The sequence below is a fragment of the Notamacropus eugenii genome, chromosome 6, assembly GCF_028372415.1.
Source record: "Notamacropus eugenii isolate mMacEug1 chromosome 6, mMacEug1.pri_v2, whole genome shotgun sequence".
NCBI classification, from domain to species: domain Eukaryota; kingdom Metazoa; phylum Chordata; class Mammalia; order Diprotodontia; family Macropodidae; genus Notamacropus; species Notamacropus eugenii.
Window position 1 is genome coordinate 237111751 of NC_092877.1, and position 26498 is coordinate 237138248.

At 35.4% G+C, this 26498-nt stretch overlaps 1 protein-coding gene across 5 annotated transcripts in view; it reads right to left on the bottom strand.

Annotated features, from left to right (window-relative positions):
- GPC5 (glypican 5) overlaps positions 1-26498 on the bottom strand; it is a 2038323-nt gene that overhangs the window by 1941100 nt on the left and 70725 nt on the right. For all 5 annotated transcript variants that reach the window (XM_072622122.1, XM_072622124.1, XM_072622123.1 and 2 more), the window contains exon 2: positions 13192-13353. In XM_072622122.1, the coding sequence (XP_072478223.1) occupies positions 13192-13353 (162 nt within the window). The remainder of the gene's footprint in view (positions 1-13191; positions 13354-26498) is intronic.

Here is a 26498-nt window from a genome sequence, read left to right on the forward strand (position 1 = left end):
AACAGATAATATAGAAGGAGACAAAAAAAAAGCAGAAGTTTTGAAATTAACTTGTTAAATTTATTATATACTATAAATTATGTTTCTATATACATAATATACCTGCATGAATTATATAAAATCAAGCTTTATGTAACAGAGACTCACAGTTTCATATGTAATTTTTAAATGAAAGCTAGCATTCTGCTTCTCAGCTTTAAAGTGACAGTATCTTAATGACATTCTACTTGTAGGTATTTAAAACAAAAGTGTTTTTTTTGTTGTTTTTTTTTTTTTTAGCAGAAACTAACACTACCATTTTCTTCTCACCCGGTCTGTGAATAATCAGTCTCCTGGCCCTTTGCAGCTCCACCATAGTATATGCCTTACCAAATCAATACAGTTTCCTGTACCTTATTAATGGCCTGGATAACACAGTTAATTTGACTTTTATAAGAATAAGACATCAAAGCACAGATAAAAAATCTGGAAGAGGATTTGAAAGCCTAATTAATGAGGAAAGGAATAAAGGATGCAAAGGTAAGAGGTGAGAAGAGGCTGGAAGTAGACTTCTATTAAATATTCTCAGAACAATAACTGAAAACGCTTCTGTCTGGTTTAGAGCCTCCGCAGAAACCTTCTATTTATAAATGAAGGCAGCTGGACAAACCAACACTCTTTTGGAAGACGATCACTCTTACTAATAAATCTCCACTCAGGATATACTCCTCGAAGCCCCACACAACCCAACTACCCTTCCCTGGTGAGGCAAATTGGCAGTTGGTAATGGAAATTGTCCATGAGAACAAAAAAGAGTTAAGGACTCCACTACTAGTAATTATGGAAATGAAAGAGAATTTTAGAGTGGCCTGCAGAAAGTGATTTTATACATATGTGTGTGTGTGCGTGTGTGTGTATATGTATATGATTATACATCAAAGATAGGTATGTTTTCTCAAAATTAAAATTGATTTCCGTATTACAGAAAATAAAGGGACCTAGGAAACACCTCTCTCCTTTTTAAGTTATCTGGGAGAACAGAGAGTTCTTTGGGGAAAAATAGTCAAAATTTTTTAAAGGGATTTTTCTTTTTTTTTTTTTTTTAATTTTTTTATTTAACTTTTAACATTTATTTTCACAAAATTTTGGGTTACAAATTTTCTCCCCTTTTATCCCCTCCCCCCACCCCATACCCAAGCATTCTAGTTGCCCCTGTGACCAATCTGCTCTCTCCTCTATCCTCCCTCCCTGCCCTTGTCTCCGTCTTCTCTTTTGTCCTGTAGGGCCAGATAGCTTTCTTAACCCCTTAACCTGTATTTCTTATTTCCCAGTGGTAAGAACATTACATTTGATCCTAACACTTTGAGTTCCAACTTCTTTAGCTCCCTCCCTCTCCACCCCTTCCCCTTGGAAGACAAGCAATTCAATATAGGCCAAATCTGTGTAGTTTTGCAAATGATTTCCATACTAGTTGTGTTGTATGGGACTAACTATATTTCCCTCCATCCTATCCTGTCCCCCATTACTTCTATTCTCTTAAGATCCTTTCCCTCCCCATGAGTGTCGGCCTCGGATTGCATTCTCCTCCCCATGCCCTCCCCTCCATCCTCCCCCCCACCCTGCTTGTGCCCCTGTCCCCCACTCTCCTGTATTATGAGATAGGTTTTCCTATCAAAATGAGTGTGCATTTTATTCTTTCCTTTCGTGGAATGTGATGAGAGTAGACCTCATGTTTTTCTCTTGCCTCCCCTCTTTATCCCTCCACTAATAAGTCTTTTGCTTGCCTCTTTTATGAGAGATAATTTGCCCCATTCAACTTCTCCCTTTCTCCTCCCAATATTTCTCTCTCACTGCTTGATTTCATTTTTTTTTAAGATATGATCCCATCCTCTTCAAATCACTCTGTGCACTCTGTCTCTATGTATGTGTGCGTGTGTGCATGTGTGTGTATGTGTACTCCCACCTAGTACCCAGATACTGAAATGTTTCAAGAGTTACAAATATTGTCTTTCCATGTAGGAATGTCAACAGTTCAACTTTAGTAAGTCCCTTATGACTTTTCTTTGCTGTTCACCTTTTCATGGTTCTCTTCATTCTTGTGTTAGAAAGTCAAATTTTCTTTCCAGCTCTGGTCTTTTCATCAAGAAAATTTGAAAATCCTCTATTTCATTCAAAGACCATTTTTTCTCCTGAAATATTATACTCAGTTTTGCTGGGTAGGTGATTCTTGGTTTTAGTCCTAGTTCCTTAAAGGGATTTTTCTTTTCTTGAGATTTAAAATTTATTTTAAACTTAAATGCAAAATAAGAAATGAAAAAAATATGTACATGGCAGAACATGAAGATTCAATATAAAGCAATATATTTCAACTTCAAGAAAATCTATATAATGAATATTATGCATTATTTTCAAAGCTGTCCATCTTTGCTTTCTTGTTTGTTTTTTAATCCTGTGCTGCGTACTTTTTACTTTATTTTTCCCCTTCCTTCTCCACCCAAGAAAGCTACAATTAAGTGCGTATATGATAGACTGATATATAGATAGACGGATGGATAGATACACACATATATGTATGTATATGGATACATATATATATATATACATATACGTAGATAGGCAATAAATGTACATATACTCTCAAATGAATATACATACGATTGTATTATGCTTATTTGCACTTGTGTGGATAGGGGGATAACATCTTCCTTCATATATCCAAGCCTTTCCATAGTTTTCTAAATCCACCAGCTCATCATTGCCCAGACCACAACAATATTCCAGCCCCATCACATTCTATCTAGGAGATTGTCTGTGAGACTTTTTCCCCAACTTTCTGCATTCCCTCCATTCTTGGCTACATAGGTTTTATTACACTGGAAATTTTTAATTTAAAATAATCAAAATTATCCATTTTACACTTTAACACAGTTCTTACCTTATAATATGGTCTAAGGTCTGATACTGCTGAATATAGTTCTTTCACATCTTTTTGCCCTGGTTTCTTTGAAGTTCCTGACTCTGCTCTTTCAAATGCACCCTGCTAATATTTTTTCTGACTCGGTAAGGTAATTATTTAGTAATTTAATTAAGATGGCATTATGTAATTAGATTAGGTAAAATTGTCATTTTTTATTATATTAGCTCTACCTACCCATACACAATAAATATTACTTCAATTATTTAGCTCTAACTTTGTGTAAAAGGTGTTTTGTGTTCATATTAATTTAGTTCCTGTGTCAGTTTTGGTAGATATACTCTCATATTTTTATACTGTCTAGTTATTTTATATGATCTTAAACTCTCAATTAACATGGCTGATACATAGTGTAGTTTCCCTACTTTTCCTTTTTTTTAAATCTGATTTTAGCTTTAACTTTGTCTGAGATCATGATCACTATCCCTACTTTTTTTACATAATAAATTCTGCTCCTGACCTTTATTTTATGCTTGTGTGTATCTCTCATCTTTCTAACAATTCTTGAAAGCAGCATATTATTGAATGTAAAGGATTTTTCTTTAAGAAAAAATTTAAAGAGGTAGAAAAAATCATAACCAATAGCATGAGGCTGGAGGGCTAAAGAATGTGACAGAAGAGGAAAGACAGGAAAAACCTTTGGACCTAGGCCAATAGAATGATGCTATCCATATACAAGGAAGTAGGACTCCTGAAGGAGCAGCAGCTTCTTGTACCTGAGAGAGTGATTGAGCCAATCTATAGGTAACACCAGAAAAGAGAGCATCCTTTAATCAGAGAAGAGACAGAAGTATGCAGCAATTCCCTCCTGACAGATACTCAAGTCAGCATACACCAGTCTGACAAAAACAATACGTTGCTTGGCATAATGACCAGAGTACTTTACCCAATGTGCTGGGGGTAGCGGGGTAGAGTAAGAAAGGTTTCTTCACATTATCTTGACATGAGGAAACCAATGGAATATATCAGCTGTCCACTGATTATCCTTTACTCTCCCCACTTGACTAGGTCATCTTAGTTTTTATTATACCTTTCTCTGATGTCACCCTTTACATTGGATTGGCATTGGGGACTAAGACATAGCTCTCTGGTCATCTTTGTAAAAATCAGGCAGGACACAAGGTGCTGGAGCCCTTCCCTGAGGTTTGAGACAAGATTTGTTATGCCTATCTGTCTTGCCTAAATCTTTTATTCTCTAGGCCAGCCATCCCTATTTCTTCTAACCCGTTCACCTTTGATATGTTTCAGATATACCCTCCCTCCCTTTTTTCTTGTCACCTTCTAGATACTTTCTACTTTATCCATTTTCCTTTGAAAATATGGTGCATAATCACCCTGGAGATAGAGCCCAATGACACTATTGAGAATATTTAGGCAAAGATCCAGGACAAGAGGGCATCCCCCACGACCAACGGAGGCTCATCTTTGCAGGCAAGCAGCTAGAAGATGGCCATTACCGGTCTGACTACAATATCCAGAAAAAATCCACCCTTCATCTGGTCCTGCATCTTAGAGGTTGCATGTAGATCTTTGTGAAGACCCTGACAGGCAAGATCATCACTCTGAAGGCAGAGCCCAGTGACACTATTGAGAATTTCAAGGCCAAAATCTGGGACAAGGAGGGCATCCCTCCTGACCAGCAGAGGCTCATTTTTGCATGCAAGCAGCTAGAAGATGGCCGTACCCTGCCTGACGACGATATCCAGAAAGAATCCACACTCCATCTGGTCCTGTGTCTTAGAGGTGGCTGTTAATTTTTGACTTTATTACGAAAGCATAAATTGTCAACGCTAGCATCGTTTTGTACTAATTAGCTCTTTAAAGTATTAATATTAAGTTTTGAGAATACCAGGTTCAGTAACAATTGAGCCAGGAGCTAATAAAGGTTTTTGTTGCACATTGAAAAGAAAAGAAAACGTGTTGTATAGAATTAAATATCATATTCCTGATGGCATCAGCTTTGAAAGACTTACGAATTACTATCAGTGCTGTGATGAAGCATGCTGCCTGCCTCCTAACAGATAGGTAAGGTCTCAGGATGAAGACTAAGACACACATTTTTTGAAGTGACCAACAGAGAATTCTATTTGTTTAGTTATTAATATTTGTTACAAGGATTGGCTTGGATTTTTTTTCCAAAGGGGAGGAGTATAAAAGAGAAAGAAAGTAGAGGGGTTTTTTTTTTTTCACTGTAAAGAATTTAATTCAGTTTTAAAAAAAGAAAAGAAAGAATGCCTTCTGTCACTACTGTATGCACAGGTAAATCATCAAAAGTATGTAGTAGTTCTCAGATTGGACTTTTCAAAAGGCTTTTGATGTCACTAGCTGTGGTCCCTGGAAAGAAGGCATAAATCCCCTTGACTCTACACTGGTCAATAAATATTCCTCATCAGAAGGAAGCACCAGTCTTAACCAGTGATGTCTTCTTCCTCTGAGCTCTCATCCAGCTGCTCCTATGGAGCTGCCATTATCTCTGTCTGTAGGGAAAAAAAGCTCCTCCTTCTAACTTCCTCTTCTTCAAGAAGAGTTTTAGATTTTTGACCTTCCACTTGCACCAGGAAAAGGTGCTTCTTTATTGTAGCTTAGTTTTTATCACAAGTGTGCTTCTGAGCTTTAGTCTTTCAGTTCTGACACTATTATTATAGACTTTCCCCTCTTTCAGACTGATCCTTTGTTATTTACTTCTTTATAAAAACTAAAGAGGTAAACAATAAATGGATTATTTTAAAACTTCTGCATTAAACCCCAAAACATTGGAAAGAAGCTTATCTTTCACATTCTTTTCTTTACATCATGTTACACTGTATGGGAAGCTATGTCCCTATTTTTTCCTTAAAACCAATAACTTTTCTGATGATAGATTTATTAAAGTTTTAAGTAAAAAGATAGAAAACTAATATGTTAAAACACCATTCTTCACTGAGTGATATCATGTATGACTATATTTCCCACATTAGCTACTGTTCAAAGACCCTTTCCAGTCTCTTACTCATGCACAAACTGCAAACTGAATCCAGTAAGGAGAAATCCTCAGTATCAGTCAATTCTTGATAAACATAAGATTTTTCTTACTGCTTCTGAAAAGTAAGAAGCAAGTGCCAGTTCAGAGGATATCAAAAAAGAATACTTGCCCATGGGAAATGGTTGGTTTTGTTTTGTTTTGTTTTTACTGAAGCAATAAGAGAAAGAAATAACTATTCTATTAGGAAATTGGAAGACATCCTTGTGGACCTGATACACTCAAACTAATAAGTTTTATAAAAAGGAAATAGTCCTATAAAGTCAAGACAATATTTTGGAAATATTGCCTGGTTTAGTCTTATGAACTCATCCTGTACTCAAACATTTATAAGAACGGTGATTAAATTTAAAGGACAAAGTGGAAATGAAAGCAGATTAGCTACTCGAGACAAATACAGTTACAGACAAGACGACTACATTAACAATACCATCTAGTCTCTTGGCAAGCTGGTAAAATCTGTCATCAACAAAACATCAAGCTAAATATGCAACTAAATCAAATAAAGATCTTGAAAGCATACTAACTTAAGCATAAAAACAGGCAAGATACAGTTCATTTAATGGCAAAGTTACATGCAACATCATCATCAATGAGAAGAATAAATTCCAAAGCAGTTAACTGCACAGTGAATGCCAAAGAGAAAAATGCAGGGAGGGTGGGAGGGGAAAATGTAGAGGTGGGGAGGAAAGTTGAGTCTAAGGAGGAAGGAAAATAAAGATAAAGAATAGAAACAAAAAACACTGCTTTAAGGTCATTTACCATTTAAGTCCAATTAATTCAACTAGTGGAAAGACCCTACATAAAGTATTTCATTGTCAATTTGGTACTTTTCATTTTAAAGATAAAGACAGTGTACCTAATCATTTTGTCTAAAAAAAGCTTTATATATGGAAACCAAACCACAGATTTAAATTAAATCATATATTTCTTATTTCCTAGGTACTTGTCAAGGATCTAAAACTTTTATCCCAATAATCTCTCTTTTTATCTTACCACATCCCCCAGAAAAACAGTCAAACTCAAGTAGTTTTTAAAAAAATGTAACCAGAGGAAATTTAATATATTGATACTTTTCTTTGAACTTTTAAGATACCCAGGGACTCAGGGTATTTATTGTTAGGAAATAGTTGCTTTCTTTATTAAACTGATTTTTACAAATTCCACATATTTTTCTCTTGTGAAGATCTGAAATTCCCTCCCTCATTTAAATAGGAAATAAATCATTTTTTCCTCTACCTTATTTTCCCTCTGCCTTCATCAACATTCCTAAAGGCAGTAGTAACAACAGGAAGAAAAACCTCAATACATAATTTTTCATAAAATTTAAAACCTGGAAGGGAACTGGAAAATGTCTAGTTCAATTCTTTCAATTTACAGATGGAAAATAGGTAGCACAAGGAAGCACTCACCTAGGTCACATGGCTATTTCTTTGAAAAACCCAAGTCTCCAATCAGAAGTTATGGTTCTATGATACTTGGTACTTCTAATCCATTCAAACCAAAAATGTCTTATGTTTTACTTCTCTTAAAAACCTATACAAGGGAAAACTACTCTTGATTTTCACTTCTTCCTCCTTCCATTTCACAGAAACACTTGAGTTCCTACCCATCCTAGACTCTCTATTCAGTCATTTTTGATCATGCCAGTTCCCAATCATTAATAACTCTTACATACAAGTGATTTGCTCCTGGCTACTGATGAAGGGCATTTCTAGAGAAAGCTATGGAGTTTTCACATATGTGCACTTTATTCTTTGAACCAATTCCATTGACAATGAGGATCAAGCATTGCCCGCCATCCCTACCCTTCATAGTCCCCTATACTACAAAGGCTTTCCGTTATATGTCTCCTTTATGTGAGAAAATTTGACCTATTCTACTTCATCTTATCCCAGCGCATCCCACTTTCTCATCTTTACATTCTCTTTTTGGAGATCACCACAATCAACTCATAACTCTGCCTTCTGTCTATGTAGACCACTTCCAAATGCACTAAAATTATAAAGTTCTTAGGAGTTACATGTATCATTTTCTCATACAGGAACATCAAAGTTTGACACCATTGAGTTCCTTATAAATTATTCTTTCATGCTTACCTTTTTATGCTTTTTCAGTCTTCTATTTGAATGTCTAATTTTGTATTCATCTATTTATTTTATTTTCATCAGGAATGCTTGGAAGTTCTTTATTTCAACAAATATTCATTTTTCTCCTTACAGATTATACTCAGATTTTCTGGGTAAATTATTCTTCATTATAATTCTATCTCCTTTTCCCTTGAAAATATCAAGCCCCTTTTTCCTTTAATATGGAAGTCAAGCCATGTGATCCTAATTGTGGCTCCATTATATTTGAATTGTTTCTTTGACTGCTTGCAACATTTTCTCCTTCAACTGGGAGTTCTGGAATCTGGCTATAATATTTCTGGGAGTTTTCATTTTTGGATCTCCTTCAGGAGGTAACAAGTGGATTCTTTCCATTTTGATTTTACTCTCTGGTTCTAGGATATTAGAGCAGTTTTTCTTTATAATTTTTTTGAAATATGATGTGTAGGCTCTTTTTTGTTGTTGATGGTTTTTAGGTAGTCCAACAATTCTTAAATTATTTCTCCTTGATCTATTTTCCAGGTGAGTTACTTTTACAAGGATATATTTACATTTTGTTCTAGTTTTTTTCATTCTTTTAACTTTGTTTTATTGTTTCTTGAAGTCTCATGGAGTCATTAACTTACACTTGTTCAATTTGAATTTTTAGGGACTTATTTTCTTCAGTGACCTTTTGTATCTCTTTTTGCATTTGGCCAATTCTGCCTGTTTAAGGAAATTTTTTCTTCAGTGAATTTTATACTTTTCTACTTGACCTTTTTTGCTTTTACAGAAACTCTTTTCTTTAGTGAATTTTTGTGTTTCTTTTACTAAGCTACTAATTTTCTTTTTGTAATTTTCTTGTATCACTCTCATTTCTTTTCCCAATTTTTCCTCTACCACTCTTATCTCTTATGTTATCTCTTCCAGGAATTTTTGTTGACCTTGGGTCAACAGCATTTGTCTATGAGGCTTTGCTTGTAGTTGTTTTCATATTGTTGTCTTCTTCTAAGTTTATGTCTTGGTCTTACTTGATACCATAGTAGATTTTTCTGGTCGAATTCTTTCTTTGTTTTCTGCTTATTTTCCCAGCCTATTTCTTGACTTCAAATTTTATGTTTAAGGTGGGCTCTGGTTCTTTTGTGGATGGGGAGCCACTGTGGCAAGCTTCAGGCTTTTTCATCCTGCTGTTTTCAAAACTAGTTCTAGGGGTCTGTAAGTTTTCAGTACTTCCAAGGTGGTGCAATTCTGAGAGAGGTGTAGTCACTGCTCTCCTGGTCTGTACTCTCATCTTTAATCAGGAAGGGCCCCTACTCCCCTGCAGCTGCAAGCACTAGTGTTCCTCTTGGCCCTGGAACTTTAACCAGGTTCTCCACTCACTTGTGACCAATCACAAGCATTCCTCTTCATCTTGGAACTGTGCCCCAGAACTGCTTATGGGAAACAGAGTCACTAATCAGTATGAACCACACCCACTGCCAGCAAATTGTTCCCTGAAATCTCTTACTGACTAGTTGTCTGACCCCCTTACTATTTCTAGGCTGAGAGTTCCCAAAGCTGCTGCTGTCACCTCCAAGGCCCACCACTGGTGCTCTTGCCCCACTCCAGGCATTCACCCACCCCAATGTTAAAGACCTGTCCTTTGAACATCCTAAGTTGTCTCTGAATGGAAAAAATGACTCCCTTTGACTTTGTCTTGGTTCTGCTACTCCAAAATTTTATTTGAGTTGTTATTTTAAAGTTTTTTGGAGGGGAATGTTGGGAGAGTTCAGCTGGGTCCTGGTCTATTCTCCATCCCAATTTTTGAACTTTAAAAAGTTATGCAAATGTTAATGATTTCTTGGTTTCAACATATGATTATATTGGTGATAGTTTTTCATCTAGATATGTAATTCATCTGATGAAAGGAACTTCCTCTACCAACTCAAAGTAGCAAGCTCTTCTGTAATGCATAATGTTAGAGAGTTAGAGTCTTGACTTACTCATGGTCATCCCATTAATATAAGTCAGAAACATTTTTGAATTCATGTCTTTCTAAAATGAAGGTTAGCACTCTATGAACAGAATATGTGTGTGTGCACATGTGTATGTATACACACACATGTGCACACACACATATTCTATTCATAGATACAGATTTCAAGGATGGAAAAATAGCTGTACATATGCTTGTTAGTACTACCCCATGATATCAGGAAACGCATAGCTGGAAGAAAATGGTGAGTATGAGTAATATTGGCGAGAAAAATCTACATTCAACTCATGCTTCATATGTATGTGTATATATATATGTGTGTGTATGTGTATGTGTATATACACATATGTGTGTGTGTGTGTGTATACTAGAGGGTTGACCCTGAAGAAGTCATTTAACTGCTTTCAGCCTCAGTATGTTCATCAGTAAAATGGGGATTTTGTCTGACAAGATTTATAGTGAACAGTATATGAGATAGTTTGTTTTATACTTTACAAATGGTAAAGCATCATATAAATGGCATTTTTATTACTTTTTTTCCTGGTCTCTCAAATCCATACTTCCTAAGACTGCTAAATCAAACTTCTTCACTCTTCCATCCCATACAGTGACAATGTCAAGTTTTTGACTATCAAACTTCTTGAAAAAAAATAGTGGATTCTCCCACTTCCTTGCCCTAAGTAATCCTTTACAGTCTAGCTTATATCCCCATAATTTTAATAAAACTTTTCTCAAAGGTCACCACTACTCTAACCCAATCCAATCCAGCAGTGTCTTTTTTTAAGACATCTTCCTTGATCTCTCTACAGTTTTAAAGCTATTGATGACTCCCTCTTTTTGGAAACTGTTGTCATTCCTTGGCCTTTAAAATATCCTATTATACTATATTTACAGTTCCTTCAAGGTTTATTCTCCTCTTATAAAGCTCTTAAGGTGAGTGTTCCCCTCTACCTAGCAGCTGGATTTCAAGTATCAAGATATTAGGAGACACCCTGTTTTCCAGAGCTAAAGCCCAGCAATCAATCCATGCCCTGAGCTTAGTATAACAACAATCCTTTGTGTTCACCCTCTAAATGATCTCACGCTCTAGAAAAAATCACATAATTATTCAATTGCTTTGACCTGCACAGAATGTTCTTTTAACTCAAGCACTTGACAAGTTCGGATAAGTACCCATGTTCTGGTCATAAAGTCCTGCTATGAATAAAACTTGTCTCATTGTTGCTGTCACCCCTCATTATCAGGTCTACCACTCACTGCATAGCCATAGATATACATATTGAGATTTGCCTCCCCAACCTCCACCTAGGGGCCGGCCTCCAGCACATGTGTCTCTTCTTACAAGCTGTTGTCCTCACTTTGAAATTAAACTTCTGTTTGATCCCTGACCATCCTGTGTCTAACCAGCTTTGTCTGGTTCACACAAGTGACCATGCAAGAATTTCGTCATTTATAATGTTATGTTGTCAAAATGACACCGTCTTATAAGTAAAATGATCAGTAATGGCATTTCTTTGACATATTTTAAAACATATCTTTACCACAGGGCATCTAATACCTCTGGTACAAATCACAGTCCTTGGTTAATATCATACTTAGAAATGTCTTTTACCCAACAGTTTAAAATAAAAGCCAATGATAGATATAATACTATTCACTCAGACTTTCAAAAAATCCCACTAAATTTGTAACATTTTAAAAATTTGACATTTCAAAGATCTCCACAGTAATGCTTAGTAATTTATCACTAACTTCATTTTCTTTCAACTTCCACATTATTCTAAAATTACACCACTCATTCCTTTTGAAATATGTCTATTTTAAAGTTAAACTTTTATCAGCTTTGTGAATTAGTCATAGATATAAACAAACCACAAATTATTTTAACTTATTAACATTAATATGCTCATTCAAAAAAATTGTTGGTTCTCATAATGTGTTAAACCAAGGCAATAATTTTATATGAAGTGTTGTACAATCTAGATATTTACGTGCCTGAGGTCCATAGACTAACTAATGTTTTATAAAAACAAAAATAAATTAGTCAATTATTTTTATTGCAGTGATGTTAAATTTTATAGAAGTTACTAAAATAAGAAACATCATTTCTTTTACTCTTCCATACAATTTTATAACACATTATTTTTTTGTATTTTAATATAATATTAGAACCAAGGGAGTCAAATAAAGAAGACAGCAATGGTACGAGTTTTGCCTTTAAGCTTAATCCCAAAGCATCCAATCTATCTCCCGTCAGTGGCAATCATCAAACATTCACATATCTCAGCACATTATTATGCAGACATTCTAATACTCTTTTATTTGAAAATAACATCAGAAAAAAGCAAAAACATTGGGCAAACGTTTTGTCTAGTTGCATTTTTAAACATGTAATCACTAAGCCACAAACATTGGTTCTGAAATATTATCATAGCCCTCCTGAGGTAAAGGCATGGTTTGACAGCTTTCCTCCTAGTAAATACTAAAAGAAAAATTACTATTCTGTTAGCAATGGGTGCATAAGCACAGCACCACAGGGATGCAAGCCTCAATCAAATAAAGTCAAACCTTAAATCATTCATTCATGCAATATGTTTATTGAACACCTACTGTGTACCAGATCGAGTGTTAGATGCTGTGGAAAACACAAATGTGAATCTGCAATGTTCCCTATCCCTGAAGATTTATAACCTATATCTAATGTAATGTTGCCCTGTGAGACCAAGCATGGTTGTGGAGTGGTCAGAGAATTCAAGAGAATTGCTGGGAAGAAGAGTTTGTTTCTGCATACCCCAAGTAGTCAAATACTTTTAAGAAGGTTTCTCTAGGTCAGATGAAAAACAAAATCAGATAATGGGGGAGTTCAAGAACTGAAGTGTTTACTAGGATGGATTAAATCACTGGATTCTGATTCCACAGACTACAGATAAGATCAGGTTGCTTAAACCAAACCTAATTCAAGCCATATCAAACTCAGAAAGCACACAAATTCCAAACCAAGGATGAACAAAAATTTTACCATGAACATAAAGGAAAACTTATTATTCAAGTCTAGGGAGTTATTAGTATATACTTCAGGAGTATTTTCCATTCTCTTTCTATGCCCAAAAGATATGATAAGTTTAGATTAAGCTCCAAATTTCCAGGAGATACTTGCCTTGAAAAGCAGCGGCATTACGAGATATTAGAAATTTTAATGTAGAACTTGAGGTCTGAAGGACTTGTTGTATATCCTGTCGTGCTGCAATTTGATATCTCTCCTCCATCTTTTTAGTACAGCAAGTAGGATTTTTGGACATGCAGACCTGAAGATCAGGACCTGGAATATGACAAACATTTTATCATCAGAATTATTAGACGATATCATTAGCAAATACTGTGAGAAAAAAGAAAGTAGTGGCTTTGTAACATATTTTTGTAAACCATTCACTAGGCAGCCAGGGCCAACTCAGGTGGCATCTTACCACCTGCCAGGAAACTGCAACATCTTGCTGAGAATATCAACTAGCCTATCCCTTTATCTCCATCTCCACATGCCCATATATCCTCAACCTCCAGATACCATGGCAGCTAAGTGATTGAGAAGACTGAGTGTTAGATTTGGAGTCAGAAGACCTGAGTTGAAACACTGTTACTTACTAGTTGTGGGACCCTGGACAAGTTTCTTAATCTCAATGTCTCTCTTTCTTTTTCTCTCCCTCCCTTTCTCCTTTCTCCCTTCTTCCTTCCTCCCTCTCTCCCTTACTTTTCTCATCTGCAAAATGGCAGTGATAATAATAGCACCTCCCTCCCAGGGTTGTTGAAAGGATCAAATGAGACTAATATGTAAAGCATTTTGCAAACCTCAAAGTGTTTTTTAAATGCTAGCTATTATTATGAGAAAATTTAACCACTCATCTTTGGCACTCTGTCTGACATTGAATGGTCTCCATTAGTAAGTGAGTGAGAACTCACCTAACCCACTATCTTTAGCCAGAGGTAAACCAGGTGTTACATGCTTAATGACTCTTAAACCTCCCTTCAGAAAACCAGGGTTGACAAACGTTGGCCATGCCATCTGCTCTGCCCTCCTTTCGCTCTTGCTCTGGAACCAGTAATCAAATTAATATGAGCATTACTACTAAAAGAGCATGTCAATTAACTATTCATAACTCTCCAAACCAAACTTTGTTCCTCGGCTTCATATTCTCAGTACTTAATAAACACTTAATGTTTTTCTTTCTTTCATTCATTGGTTCATTCATTCATTCCCAGTACTGCTGAGAAGGGGAAGTAACAAATGCTATACGGCAAGGATAGCTACTTCTGTGAACTACTTCCATTAGGGAACATGAAATATTATTGCATACAGAAATTGAAAATATTCCCTCAGTCATGTATTTTCATTAAAATAATTCTTACTATGACAAATTAGCCATATGTAGTAGTGAAAAGAAAAGTAGATTTGGATTCAGAGTATCTAGGTTTGAATCCCAGCCCTATCACATCATAGCTATGTGTCCTTGGGAAAATCACTTGATCTTTTTGAGATTCTGTTTCCTTAACCGTAAAATAATAATACTTGTACAACCAAATTCATAGGGATTTATGACAATAAAGAGGGGACTTATGTGAAGCACTTTTAAAACTATAAAACAATTTTAAATGTAAGGTAGTATTCAAAATCTCTCTTCCTAAAAATTTAAGCCCATTTTTTCTTCAAAATAGAATTGAAATATATATAGAGCTCCCTAAAATCTCTTATTTCATAGCTTCACAATATCACAACACACTCTCTCCTTCTTCCTTGCTTTTGTTAGAAAGAAAAATATCTCAAAAAATATCTCAGCTAAGTCCCTTGAAACTCATCCTTTGCTGTCTCCTATAGCAATCATCTATATCCTCGTGAATCTTTTATTTATTTCTCTCTCACCATTGGCTTCTTCTCATTTATCCAACATGCTCAGATACCTCCATTCCTTAAAAAAGAGCCTTTCTTTGACCCTTTGATCCTATCCAGTAAAAGTATTGTCTCTATCTCCCTTTCAATGTCAAACTTCTTGAAAAAAAAAGTATGGGCATTCTTCCCCTCCACTTCCTTACTGTGTTCTATTTTCAGTCCTAGATAATATACTTTCTGCTGTCCATCTCCATTCAATCGAACACATTCTCTAATGTCACCAATGACCTTCTCATTATGAATTTAGATGGCTTTTTGTCCAATCTTCATTCTCCTTGACTACAGAGATTTAACACTGTCTCCTGTCTACCACCTCCTCCATGGGCTCTACACACATTTCTTAGACCTGGTAGTCCTCTCACTTCCCTAAGAATACTTTTTTTTATCTTGCATCTTATCCTTTTTCCAGGTCCTTAAGGTAAATATTACTTGGAATTCTTTTCTCTAATTGCATTTTTTTCTTGGCAATTTCTTTCACTTTTCAAGAATTCAACCACCTCTATGTAAAAGATTTTTTTTACTTCTAATCATGGCCTCTCTCTTCTTGAGTTCCAGACCCTTATATCCAACTTGCCAGAAGTTCCATCAGCACCTGAAAAATCACTCTGTCTAAAACAAAGGTCATAATCTTTCTCCAAAATTTTCTCCCCTTTGAAATTTATCATTTCTGGCAAAGGCATTACCATTCATTAATGTTTCCAATGTTGGGATCTTTTTTTTTTTTTTTTTTACCTTTCCCTCTTCTTACATCCAGTCTTACTGATTCTGTCTTTGAAATATTTCATTTATTATTCTTTTACCATCTCTATTTCCACTTCCACTATCCTTTTAGAGGTTCTCATTAAAACTTGCTACAGTATTACAATAATCTAACATGACTTCTTTCACTTCATTTTCTCTCCCTCTCATCCCTCATTCACATTAATGACAAAATTTCCCTTGACATTCTTAGTCATAGGATGATTGAAATTATATAGCTCTATTGGCTGAAAACAATCTTAGCCATCACTTTGTCCAATCCATTCTTTTTTTAAATGAGGAAATTGAGACCCAGAGAGGTGAAGTGATTTGCCCAAGATTAAGTAGTAGAGAGAATTCAAACTCACGTCCCATGACTTCAAGTTCAGTGGGAAAATGCAACACCCTTTCACTGTACAAACTTCCTCTCTTCATAGGATTATAACTGTAAAGCTAGAAAAGGCTCAAAAGGTCATCTGAACGAAACTCTCACGTTTCACAGATGAAGAATTTCAGGCTCAGAATAGTTAAGCCCCAAATCGCACTCGTGAGCAGGTGGCAGACCCAAAATTTGATCCCAAGTCCTCCAACTCCAAATACATCACTTCTTTCCACTATACCACTCTGCCTTCTCTGTGTCTCTCATCTGCTCAAAAACTACATCATAATAATATTCTTATGGGATCTCTACAATACCTATCAAAGAAAAGCTACTATCCCTACAGTCTGATCCTCAAGGACATCCACAATCAGGTACCTCCCTATCTTTTCAGTCTTGATTCATATTATTCTCTCTACATATTCTGTCGTCCCTATTTTCCTACCTCTGTACCTTTGCTACCTAGATTACCTTCCTCCACCCAACTGATTCTTTTCCTAACCACATTTCTATTCAACCTTTCAAAACCAACTCAGATAACACCTTTCCTGATGTATTCAGTCAGTAATGACCTTCTTCGCCACCAGTTAAGTTTTAAGTAGTGCACAAATACACACACAAAGACACGTGTGAATTATATGTATATGTGTGTTTCTATATAAATATATGTACATGTTTAATCTGTAGGAAAATTAGCTGAGAATGAACAGGAAATTCTTTTAACAAACATTTTTATAGAACATTGTGCTATGGACTAAGGAAGGTGCATTTGTATAATGTGTATATATATATATATATATATATATACACGCATTGTGTATACAATTGGCATAATGTATTTATAATGTAAAAATATATTGTATATGTAATATGATGTGAATTTTATAATGTAAAATAAAATTTATTATGCATGTACATTGTGATTATAATATTTCTACAATGTACATATATTGTATGTGTATTATATATGAAATATATGCACATAAATATATAAAAATAGCTATATTACACATATGTAATATTATAGTTATTTGCATGTCACATACCTCTCCACCTAACTATAAGCTCCATGAGGACAAGCCCTGTATTTTATATAAATTAATCACTAGCACAGTGTTCTATACACAGTAAGTAGTTAACAAATGTTTATTGAAAGAACTGCTTGCTAATTTTCAGCTAATTTTCCTAGAGTTTAGACAAATATCTTTAAATTTTATTCACTGGTTGTGTTGCTCAACTTACAATTACTAGCTTCATGACTTTCCTCTGAAACCTAGGTCTCTGATCTTTCCATTCAACAGTAGAGCTCAGAATAAAATTTTGTTTTCATTCTATTAATTGTACCATTCAAATAAGTCAAAGATGTTCACATAACATCAGGTGATATAAGTGAAAAATAATAGTTAAAATGCTACCTGCTGTGACATTTATAAATATTTCATAGCTCTTCCCCTTTGTGAAACATTCCAGTACTGTCATTTGATTTCTACCTTAAACTATAACTAAAAGCATTAGAAACTGTCATCTTGGAACTATTAGCAGAAAGTATAGGCCAACCTAAAAAGCTTTCATCTAGTAAGGGTCAGTTCTGAAAAGGCAGGGAAAGTTTGGAATGAAGAAAAGCAAATGTGACCATTTTGTGGGATGGTTCCTGTTTTTTTTGTTTTTTTTTCCCTAAGATCCAGAGTTCTCATGAATTTAAGAGAAAACTAATGGTAGGAGAAATGTCATTGTATTTTGAACATCCCATGGGACTAAGAGCCATAGCTTTTCTTTTCAGGCCTACGCTAACACAAAAGGAGAAATATGCACTACATTCAGGGGTGGGGAATCTGTGGTTTCAAGGCCACATGTGGCCTTCTAGGTCCTTTTGACTGAGTCCAAGTTTTACAGAAAAAAAGTCTTTTAATTAAGGGAATTTGTTCTGTGAAGTTTGGATTTGGTCAAAGGGCCACACTTGAGGACATAGAGGGCCACATGTGGCCTCGAGGCCACAGGTCCCCCCTCCCACCTCCATGACTGCATTGAGATTAAATACAAGTCAAGAAGCATGTTTTTCATATCCAAGAATACCCACTTTCTCTTTCATGCAGAGATTCCCAAATCAATGCCCAACCTTTATCTACCTTCCATTGACAGTACTAAAATCTTTTACCACCCTGCCTCACTTTCAACAAAATTGCCTTCAGAACCAATCTTTTTTTTTCTTTCCAAATTAACGGGGCTAGAGAGGTTGATAATCAATGTATGTTAAAAAGCAACTTTGGTAAAGGAACTCCCTCATTTTTCAGGTAACACATGCATATTATAAAGGATTTACCATTTCAAATTTCCTAATTTTTGCTTATTTATATCCTCAATAACATATAAGTTCACCATCTAGTGAAGAAAAGGGGGAAATGCAGGTTATTTTGGAAAATAACTTCTTTTTTGATGAATGAAGTAAAATTTGTCAAGGGAAAAGTTAGTTTTTAGTTCAAACTTCCTTGTAGAGGCTGGAGGTGGTAGGAGCAATGGTCGTACCTTCTACAGAAGCAATGGCAAATTCACGAACTATCTAAAGACTACAGACTTGTATTTCCTTCAATATAATCATTATACATACACTTAATTGTCCAAATACATACAACCTAAGCAAATCATCTTTGATGAGTCCCATATTCATACTAACTCACACTAACTCTTCTCGCATAATTCTTCCAATTTCCTGACCACCCAGAACATGAGTCTCAGCTCATGCACTATTACTATTCTACATAAGTCACTCACATGGATGGTCAACTTTAGGTCTTAGCATCACCAAATGTATCCATTCACCTTCAAATAGAATTCTAAAATTCTCCTTTCATAAACCTTTTCTTTGACCTCACTGCAACATCTGGTCTTCGTTTTTCATACTGTTCTCTAAGGTCTTACCCTTATTAGACTCTCTTTTCTTTATAATCTGGATCCCATGGTTAACCAGCTACACAAGGCACTGTCCTCCACCCCTTGATCAACTGCCCTTTTGTCTTTCCATTACTCCTATTCTACATCCAGTTTATTATCTCCTCCCCACCCTCCTCCCATTCATTTACCTCATTCCTACCTCTGTCACCACTGAATATTGCTGGAATAAATCATATCATACAAGCTGGGTCCACTTAAATTTGTATTATTTAACCTTGACTGATCCCTCAGAGACGCAAAGAAATCCTTAAAATCTTCTCTGATTGATGATTTACTCCACAGGAATTGTTCCAAACTTTACCCTCTCTTCTTAAGACTCCAGTCCTTCTACTAAGCAAATGATCTTACTTCCAACTTCATTATGCAGTTTACACCATCTATAGTGAGCACTGTCACCTTGTCTCCTCTTTGCCTCAGAGCTCCTCTTGATATTTAGCCACTGAACTCTCAAATTCTCTAATCTCACAGAATAAGATAAATTTCTTCCTTGTCAAGTAAACCCTTCTCCTCATGCCCTTGAACTGATCTCCCTGGTCTGTTGAGTCTACCCCTCAAACATTCTCACTCACATTAAATCTTTCCATTTCTCTTCCTTCTCCACGGCCTACAAAAATATTCATTTCTCCTCTAACCTTAAAAAAATTAACCTTTGGTTCTCTCATCCACTCCAACTATCATTATATCTTTCTCCCACCTTTTTTTCTTCTATTTCCTTACTCACCCCCATTTACTCCTCAACCCCTCTCTAATAACTGATGTCTCCATTCTATTAAAACTGTTGTCTTGAAATGCAAATTAAAACAACTCTGAGGTACCACCTCCCACCTAGCAGATGGGCTAATATGACAGAAAAGGAAATGACAGATGTTGGAGAAGATGTGGGAAAATTGAAACACTAATGCATTGTTGGTGGAATTGTGAATTGATTCAACCATTCTGGAGAACAATTTGGAACTATGCCCAAAGGGCAATCAAACTATGCATACCTTTTGATCCAACAAGGTCAATACTAGGTCTGTATCCCAAAGAGATCACAAAAAAGAGAAAAAGGCCCACATGTACAAAAATATTTTTATCAGCTCTTTTTGTGTGGTCAAGAATTAGAAATTGAGGGAATGCCTATCAACTGGGGAATGGCTGAACAAGTTGTGGTATACGAAAGTAATAGAATACTATTGTTCTATGAGAAATAATGATCAGGCAGATTTCAGAAAAACCTGGACAGAATTATATGAACTGACACTGAGTGAAGTGAGAAGAATCAAGAGAACATCATACATAGCAACAGCAACACTGTGTGATGATCAACTATAAATGACTTAGATCTTCTCAGTAATACAATGATCCAAGATAAGTGCTAAGGACACATGATGGAAAATGCTATCCACATTCAGAGAAAAGACTATGGAGTCTGAATGCAGATCAAAGCAATTTCATTTTTTTTTGTCTTTTGTTTTTTCTTCCTCCCTTTTGTTCTGATTCTTCTTTCACAATATGAATAATGTGGAAATATGTTTAACATGATTGTACATGTATAACCTATAGCATTCGCTATAGGAATCACTTGCTGTCTTGGGGAAGGGATGAGGAGAGAGGGAGGGAAAAAATTGGAACTCTAAAGTTTACAAAAAAATAAGTGTTGAAAACTATCTTTACATGAAATTGGAAAAAAAATAAAATAATATTAAACAAAAAGATCCTCCCGTCGGTACCATGTCCTCTCCCTCCCCCCACCAAAAAAGAGCACCAGAGAGAATTGATAGATACTGCTTGTTAATGTAAATGAATTCTATCATACCTTTGAAAATATGAACCAAAGAGTCTAAATCATAAAGAACTACAAAGAATAAGGTGTAATAATTAAGTGTGTCATAAATTATACTCAGACTTTTTCAAGAAATAAAGCTGAATAACCCTCAGAAACATTTAGTCCTAATGTTTTTCACTGCATTACATCTAGTATTAAAATAAGTTCTTATGATTAATAGCCATTTTCACATTTTTATATTTTAAATAATAAATAATTTTCCATTTGCATTCTGAAAGTAGTTATCTGATATCCAACACTGCAGTTATTTGTTTGAATTTCAAGTAGTCAGTCAACTTAAACTGAAGAGTTCAGAAGCCAGAACTAGCTGGTTTCCAGTTAAGGTTATTTCATCACAGTCTGTATAGGGCAGAGCCCAAAGTCAATCACTGTACAAAAACTTGACAAAGGTCAGTCATCAAAAGCAATCACATTCACCACTAACCACAAAAAGTCATGGAATCAACATTTTAAAAAGAGGGGAAAACGGAGTAACCAGAATTGGCTCTTTTTACCTTTGTCAGAAATAGAGAAGAAGAATGTTGAAGCACCCTCCCCTCATTCACACTTGACCACTCTGGTCAACAGGTTAATAATTTGCTACAATAACCTATACTGATGTGCATACAGCCATGACTAATTTTGAGAGTTCTTTTTTAAGGTTTTTCCCACATTCATACAAGATTATAAATTGATTTCTGCCATCCAACATCAGAACAACCTGCCACACTTGTGCCCTCTTTCTGTCCCTTTAAATACCTCCCCCATGCTCCAAATATGAATGTAGGTGAGGTATTATTATCTCCAAGACAAGACTTTTTAACAAGGTAAATGCCATCTTCCCTCCAATAGATGGTCACAGCTCCAAAATGGATCCACTAAATAAAGAGGATACAAGTGGCAATAGCATGGAAAGGAAGGTTCACCTCAGATCCCTCAGTATGGGAAAGCAGTATGAACTCCAAATACCCAAGTCCTCAACATTTACTCATGAAAGGGGATGAATACTCAATTAAGAACATGTAGACTCTCCAATTCCATGACTGGCATAAAACCAAAAGCACTCTCCTGGGTTGTAGGTTATCTTTATTGATCTTTGAGGCATCATCATTACAGTCCAGTTGCAGATGGAACATTAGTATACCCATGGAACCACCCAATGTTTTTAAGACAATGGTTTTTTAGGAGTTAATGATCTGTACAGTTCCCACAGTGACAAGATGGTCTTGACATGCACCAAAGGTAATGGGATAGATAGCCATCTCTTCCATCATCCTGAGTCTTCTCCTTGTCCTCAAAAACATGCCTGATTATATGCCACTATCGCTGACACTGTATACCAGAATAAAATCCAAATGGGTACATGATCTAGGTATAAAATTTGTTACTATGAACAAATTAGGGGAGAAAGGAAAAGTTTATTTGTCAGATTGATGGAGAATGGAGGAATTTATGACCAAATGAGAAAGAACATTATGAAATGCAAAGTAGATAATTCTGATTACCTTAAATTGAAAAGGTTTTACACAAACAAAGCCAATGCAACCAAGATTAGAAGGAAAGCAGAAACGGGAAAAGAATTTTTACAACTACTGTCTGTGATAAAGGCTTCATTGCTAAAATATGTAAAGAACTGAGCCAAATTTACAAGAACACAAATCATTCCCCAACTGATAAATGGACAAAGAATATGAACAGGCAGTTTTCAGAGGAAGAAATTAAAGCTACCTACAGTCATATGAAAAAATGCTTTAAATCACTATTGACTAGAGAGAGATACAAATCAAAACAACTCGGAGGTTCCACGTCACACATATCAGATTGGCTAACATGACAGAACAGGAAAATGATAAATGTTGGAAGGATATGGGAAAACTGGAACGCTGACTAATTGTTGGTGGATCTGTGCACTGATCCAACCATTCTGGAGAGCAATTTGGAACTATGCCCAAAGGGCTATAAAAATATGTATACTCTTTGACCCAGCAATATCACTTCTAGGATTGTATCCCAAAGAGATCATAAAAATGGGAAAAGGACCCACATGTACAAAAATATTTATAGCAGCTCTTTTTGTGGTAGCCAAGAACTGGAAATCAAGGGAATGCCCATCAATTGGGGAACAGCTGAGCAAGTTGTGGTATATGAATATAATGGAATATTATTGTGCTATAAGAAATGACAAACAGGAGGACTTCAAAAATACCTTGATAGACTTATATGAATTGATGCTGAGTGAAGGGAGCAGAACCAGGAGAACATTATACACGGTAACAGCCACAGTATGTGAAGACTATTTTGGATGGACTTAGTCCTTCACAGCAATGCAAGGACCAAAACATTTCCAAAGGACTCATGATGCAAAATGCCATCCACACCCAGAGAAAGAACTATGGAACCAGAAGGCAGGATGAAACAGATTATTTTCTCTTTTGTTATGCTTGGTTTTGTTTAGTTTTACTCATCCTTTCTCCCATTTTAATTTTTCTATATAACAGGACTGTAATGGTAATTTAAGGTTAATGATGGGTAGGGGGAAGAGTAAAATATATTCCCCATGCATTAATAGGCCACAATACCTTTTGTTAATTTCTCTTGAGCTACTGGGTCACAGGATTGTGCCCTCTAGCTCTGAAAAGTGTATAAATACTTTGAGGTAAGGTTTTACTTTGGGGCTTACTCATTGGAAGTGTTTATTTGGGCAGACAAGACGTTGGGCAGCCACTAAGGAGCCTGCCACAGACTTTGAAAACACAGATATTGGTGCTTCTCTCTCTAATAACTAGGTATGTATGTAATGGTCAGACAGTTGGATCTGTCTGTTGATCTGTGATGTATGTATTGTTTATGGTCAGATAGTTGGAAGCCCTGTTAGTCATTATTTCTTTATTTCATATTGTTTCCAAAGTTCAGGGTGCTGACTTTTTCCTCTGAACTAAGTGAATGATATTTGTGCTTGATTAAAGTGATTGCTGACCCCCTCAAAAGTTGTTTTTCCTTTTAGAGAAGCAGATCTAAGAATTTGTACAGCAAGAGCTCCTGTGCATGCCAGAGTCCTTGCTGTTACAATAACTAATGTGAAAATGTGTCTAATGAAAATGTATATGTAGAGCCCATATAAGATTACATGCAGTCTTGGGGAGGGAGGGGAAGAAAATTTAAAATTTATAGAAGTGATCATTGAAAATTGAAAACAAAGAAATAAATAAATTTGGAGGGGGAAAAAATAGGCTATATGAACATTTTCACTGCATAGGTTTTCCCCACTGTTCTTGACTTTGACCTGCACTCCAGAGATTAGAGCCTAATCTATGCAGAAAGACTTCTAAAAAGGAATTAAAATTTTTATCATTTTTAATTTTTGATATATCTTTCTACCCATATTTTATATGGCAAAGCAATTTTGGCTTGTAAAACTATGGTCTCAAAGGACAAAACACATTTCCAGATTCTTTCTGACCACTTCTAAAAATGAAACGTATGCAACCACTAAAATTATTATTTGGGTGAAATCAAGCATCTAGATATAATTTTTAGGACACAGTCCCTTGAGTAGATTTGATCAACACCTTACACAACAGTATAAAAATTATCCAAAAGAAAAAGAGGTAAAGTAAGTACTATAAGCCAGCTCTATGTTTTGAAATATGGGAACTCACATTGAACTCTCCCCTAATGATTAAAGGAAAATTTATTATGGAAAAAGTGGGAGTACAAAACAATTTGATCATTTTTGATCCTTTGTTTTTATCCTCTAATAGGAATTTAAAAATCCATACATCTTTGATTCAGAAAATTTGTGGATTCAAGTGATATGTCAGGTAGTTATTTTTAATTAAGATTATGTAAAGATATTAAGGCATTCAGCCTTTATCTCAGCAAGCTCTAGGGGAAAAAAAGGTTAAAAACTTCTTTAAAAAGTCAGGTATTTTTCTACCATTGAGTTATATTAAAGCTTTAGAATAAATGTGTGGGGTAGGCAGCAAGGGTAGTTCTATTTGTGAAAAACAGTATACTTCCAACATGACAGTGTTAATTGTACAATCTCATTATTCTACAGTGTTTCTTCAAGGAGATCCCTACAACCCATCAAAATAATTCAGTCAATAATCCAATGGGAAAAAGCCAAATGAATGAAGAATGCCTATTGTCTAGACTATGATATATACTTGGATGTTGATTGAGGCCATTGATATACATATCTTGGACTGATACAGATGTATCCAAAATTACATAAGAAAATAATACGTTAAAATACATTTAGGAATTTGCCCAGTACTTTCAAGAACTCCAAGCTGCTTTCTGACACAAAACTCATTTTTCACCCCGATGTCCTTCTAGTGAGGTTATATGGCTACAAATTAGGAAACACCAAAATCTGGGGAAAATCAACATTGAGACTGACCCAAAGGGACCATAAATAGGTTACAATGTATTACCAACAATTAGCGAGCTGCAAGAGGTGAAATAATAAAAGATATTATTCAATGAACAGATACTCATGACAGTAAGTGGACCAATCATATAGCAAGAACAAGGGATAAGATCTAGAACCAAAATGTCCCAATGGTACTCACAGAATGTTTTAAAAAAAAAAAACAGAGGAAGATCTATAAAATGGTAAGGAGTTTCTTCAGAGAAAATTTATAGGAAGATAAAGACAAGATGCAAAGGATGAAAAAGTAAGGACAGAACTCAATAGACACCACTGAAGGAGATATTCTCATTGAAGAGATCACAGATGCCTTGAGTACTGCAGTACAGTGTATTTCCTAACAGAGAATTTAAACTATAAAATTTTCTGTATTCTGACTCTCAAATGATTGGATGGTCATTTTATTTTTTGCTAGCAATGTCCCCATTTTCTCAGAATTTACCTCCCATGGTTAGAAATTTTGATAAGTCAGCAACATCATTTAAATGTTGGAAAATACCTTAAGAAGGATTCTACCCTAGGCATTAAGTAGTAGTAGTAGCAGCAGCAGCAGCAGCAGCAGCAGTAGTAGTAGTAGCAGTAGTAGTAGTAGTAGTAGTAGTAGTAGTAGTAGTAGCAGCAGCAGCAGCAGCAGCAGCAGCAGCAACAATAGCTAGTACTTATATAATGCTTTAAAGTTTGAAAAAGTACTTTACTAATATCTCATTTTTATCCTCACAACAACCCTGGGAGGTAGATAATATTATTACCCCCATCTTACATATATGACAAGTAGAGGTTACCTAGAGTCACACAATCAAGTCTTCTTCACTCCAGGTCCAGCTCTCTATCCACTGCACCATATAACTGTGCACAAATGAGGGAATGGGGAAGGGGAGGAAGGTCATTTGAACTTATATTTGGCTACAGTAAATTAAATTACCTAGCTAGTTTTCAATAACATTCTAATTAAAAGACAGTTAATATTAAAACTATAATAAGAACTCATAAAGAAGAAAAATAATCCTAATAGAAAATCTAGAAAAAAATAATTTAAACGACAAAAACAAAACAAGAGTAAGAATGATAAGTTTCATAGCAAAGAAAATAAGTTCATTATCCCAAATGGGATAAAATGAGTATGAACACACAGGAGGAAAGCAATCCTAATTGCAAAAGTTGTCAATGCCATCCTTTCAATAAAGTAAAATTTTTGATTTTAACTATCAATTAACCAT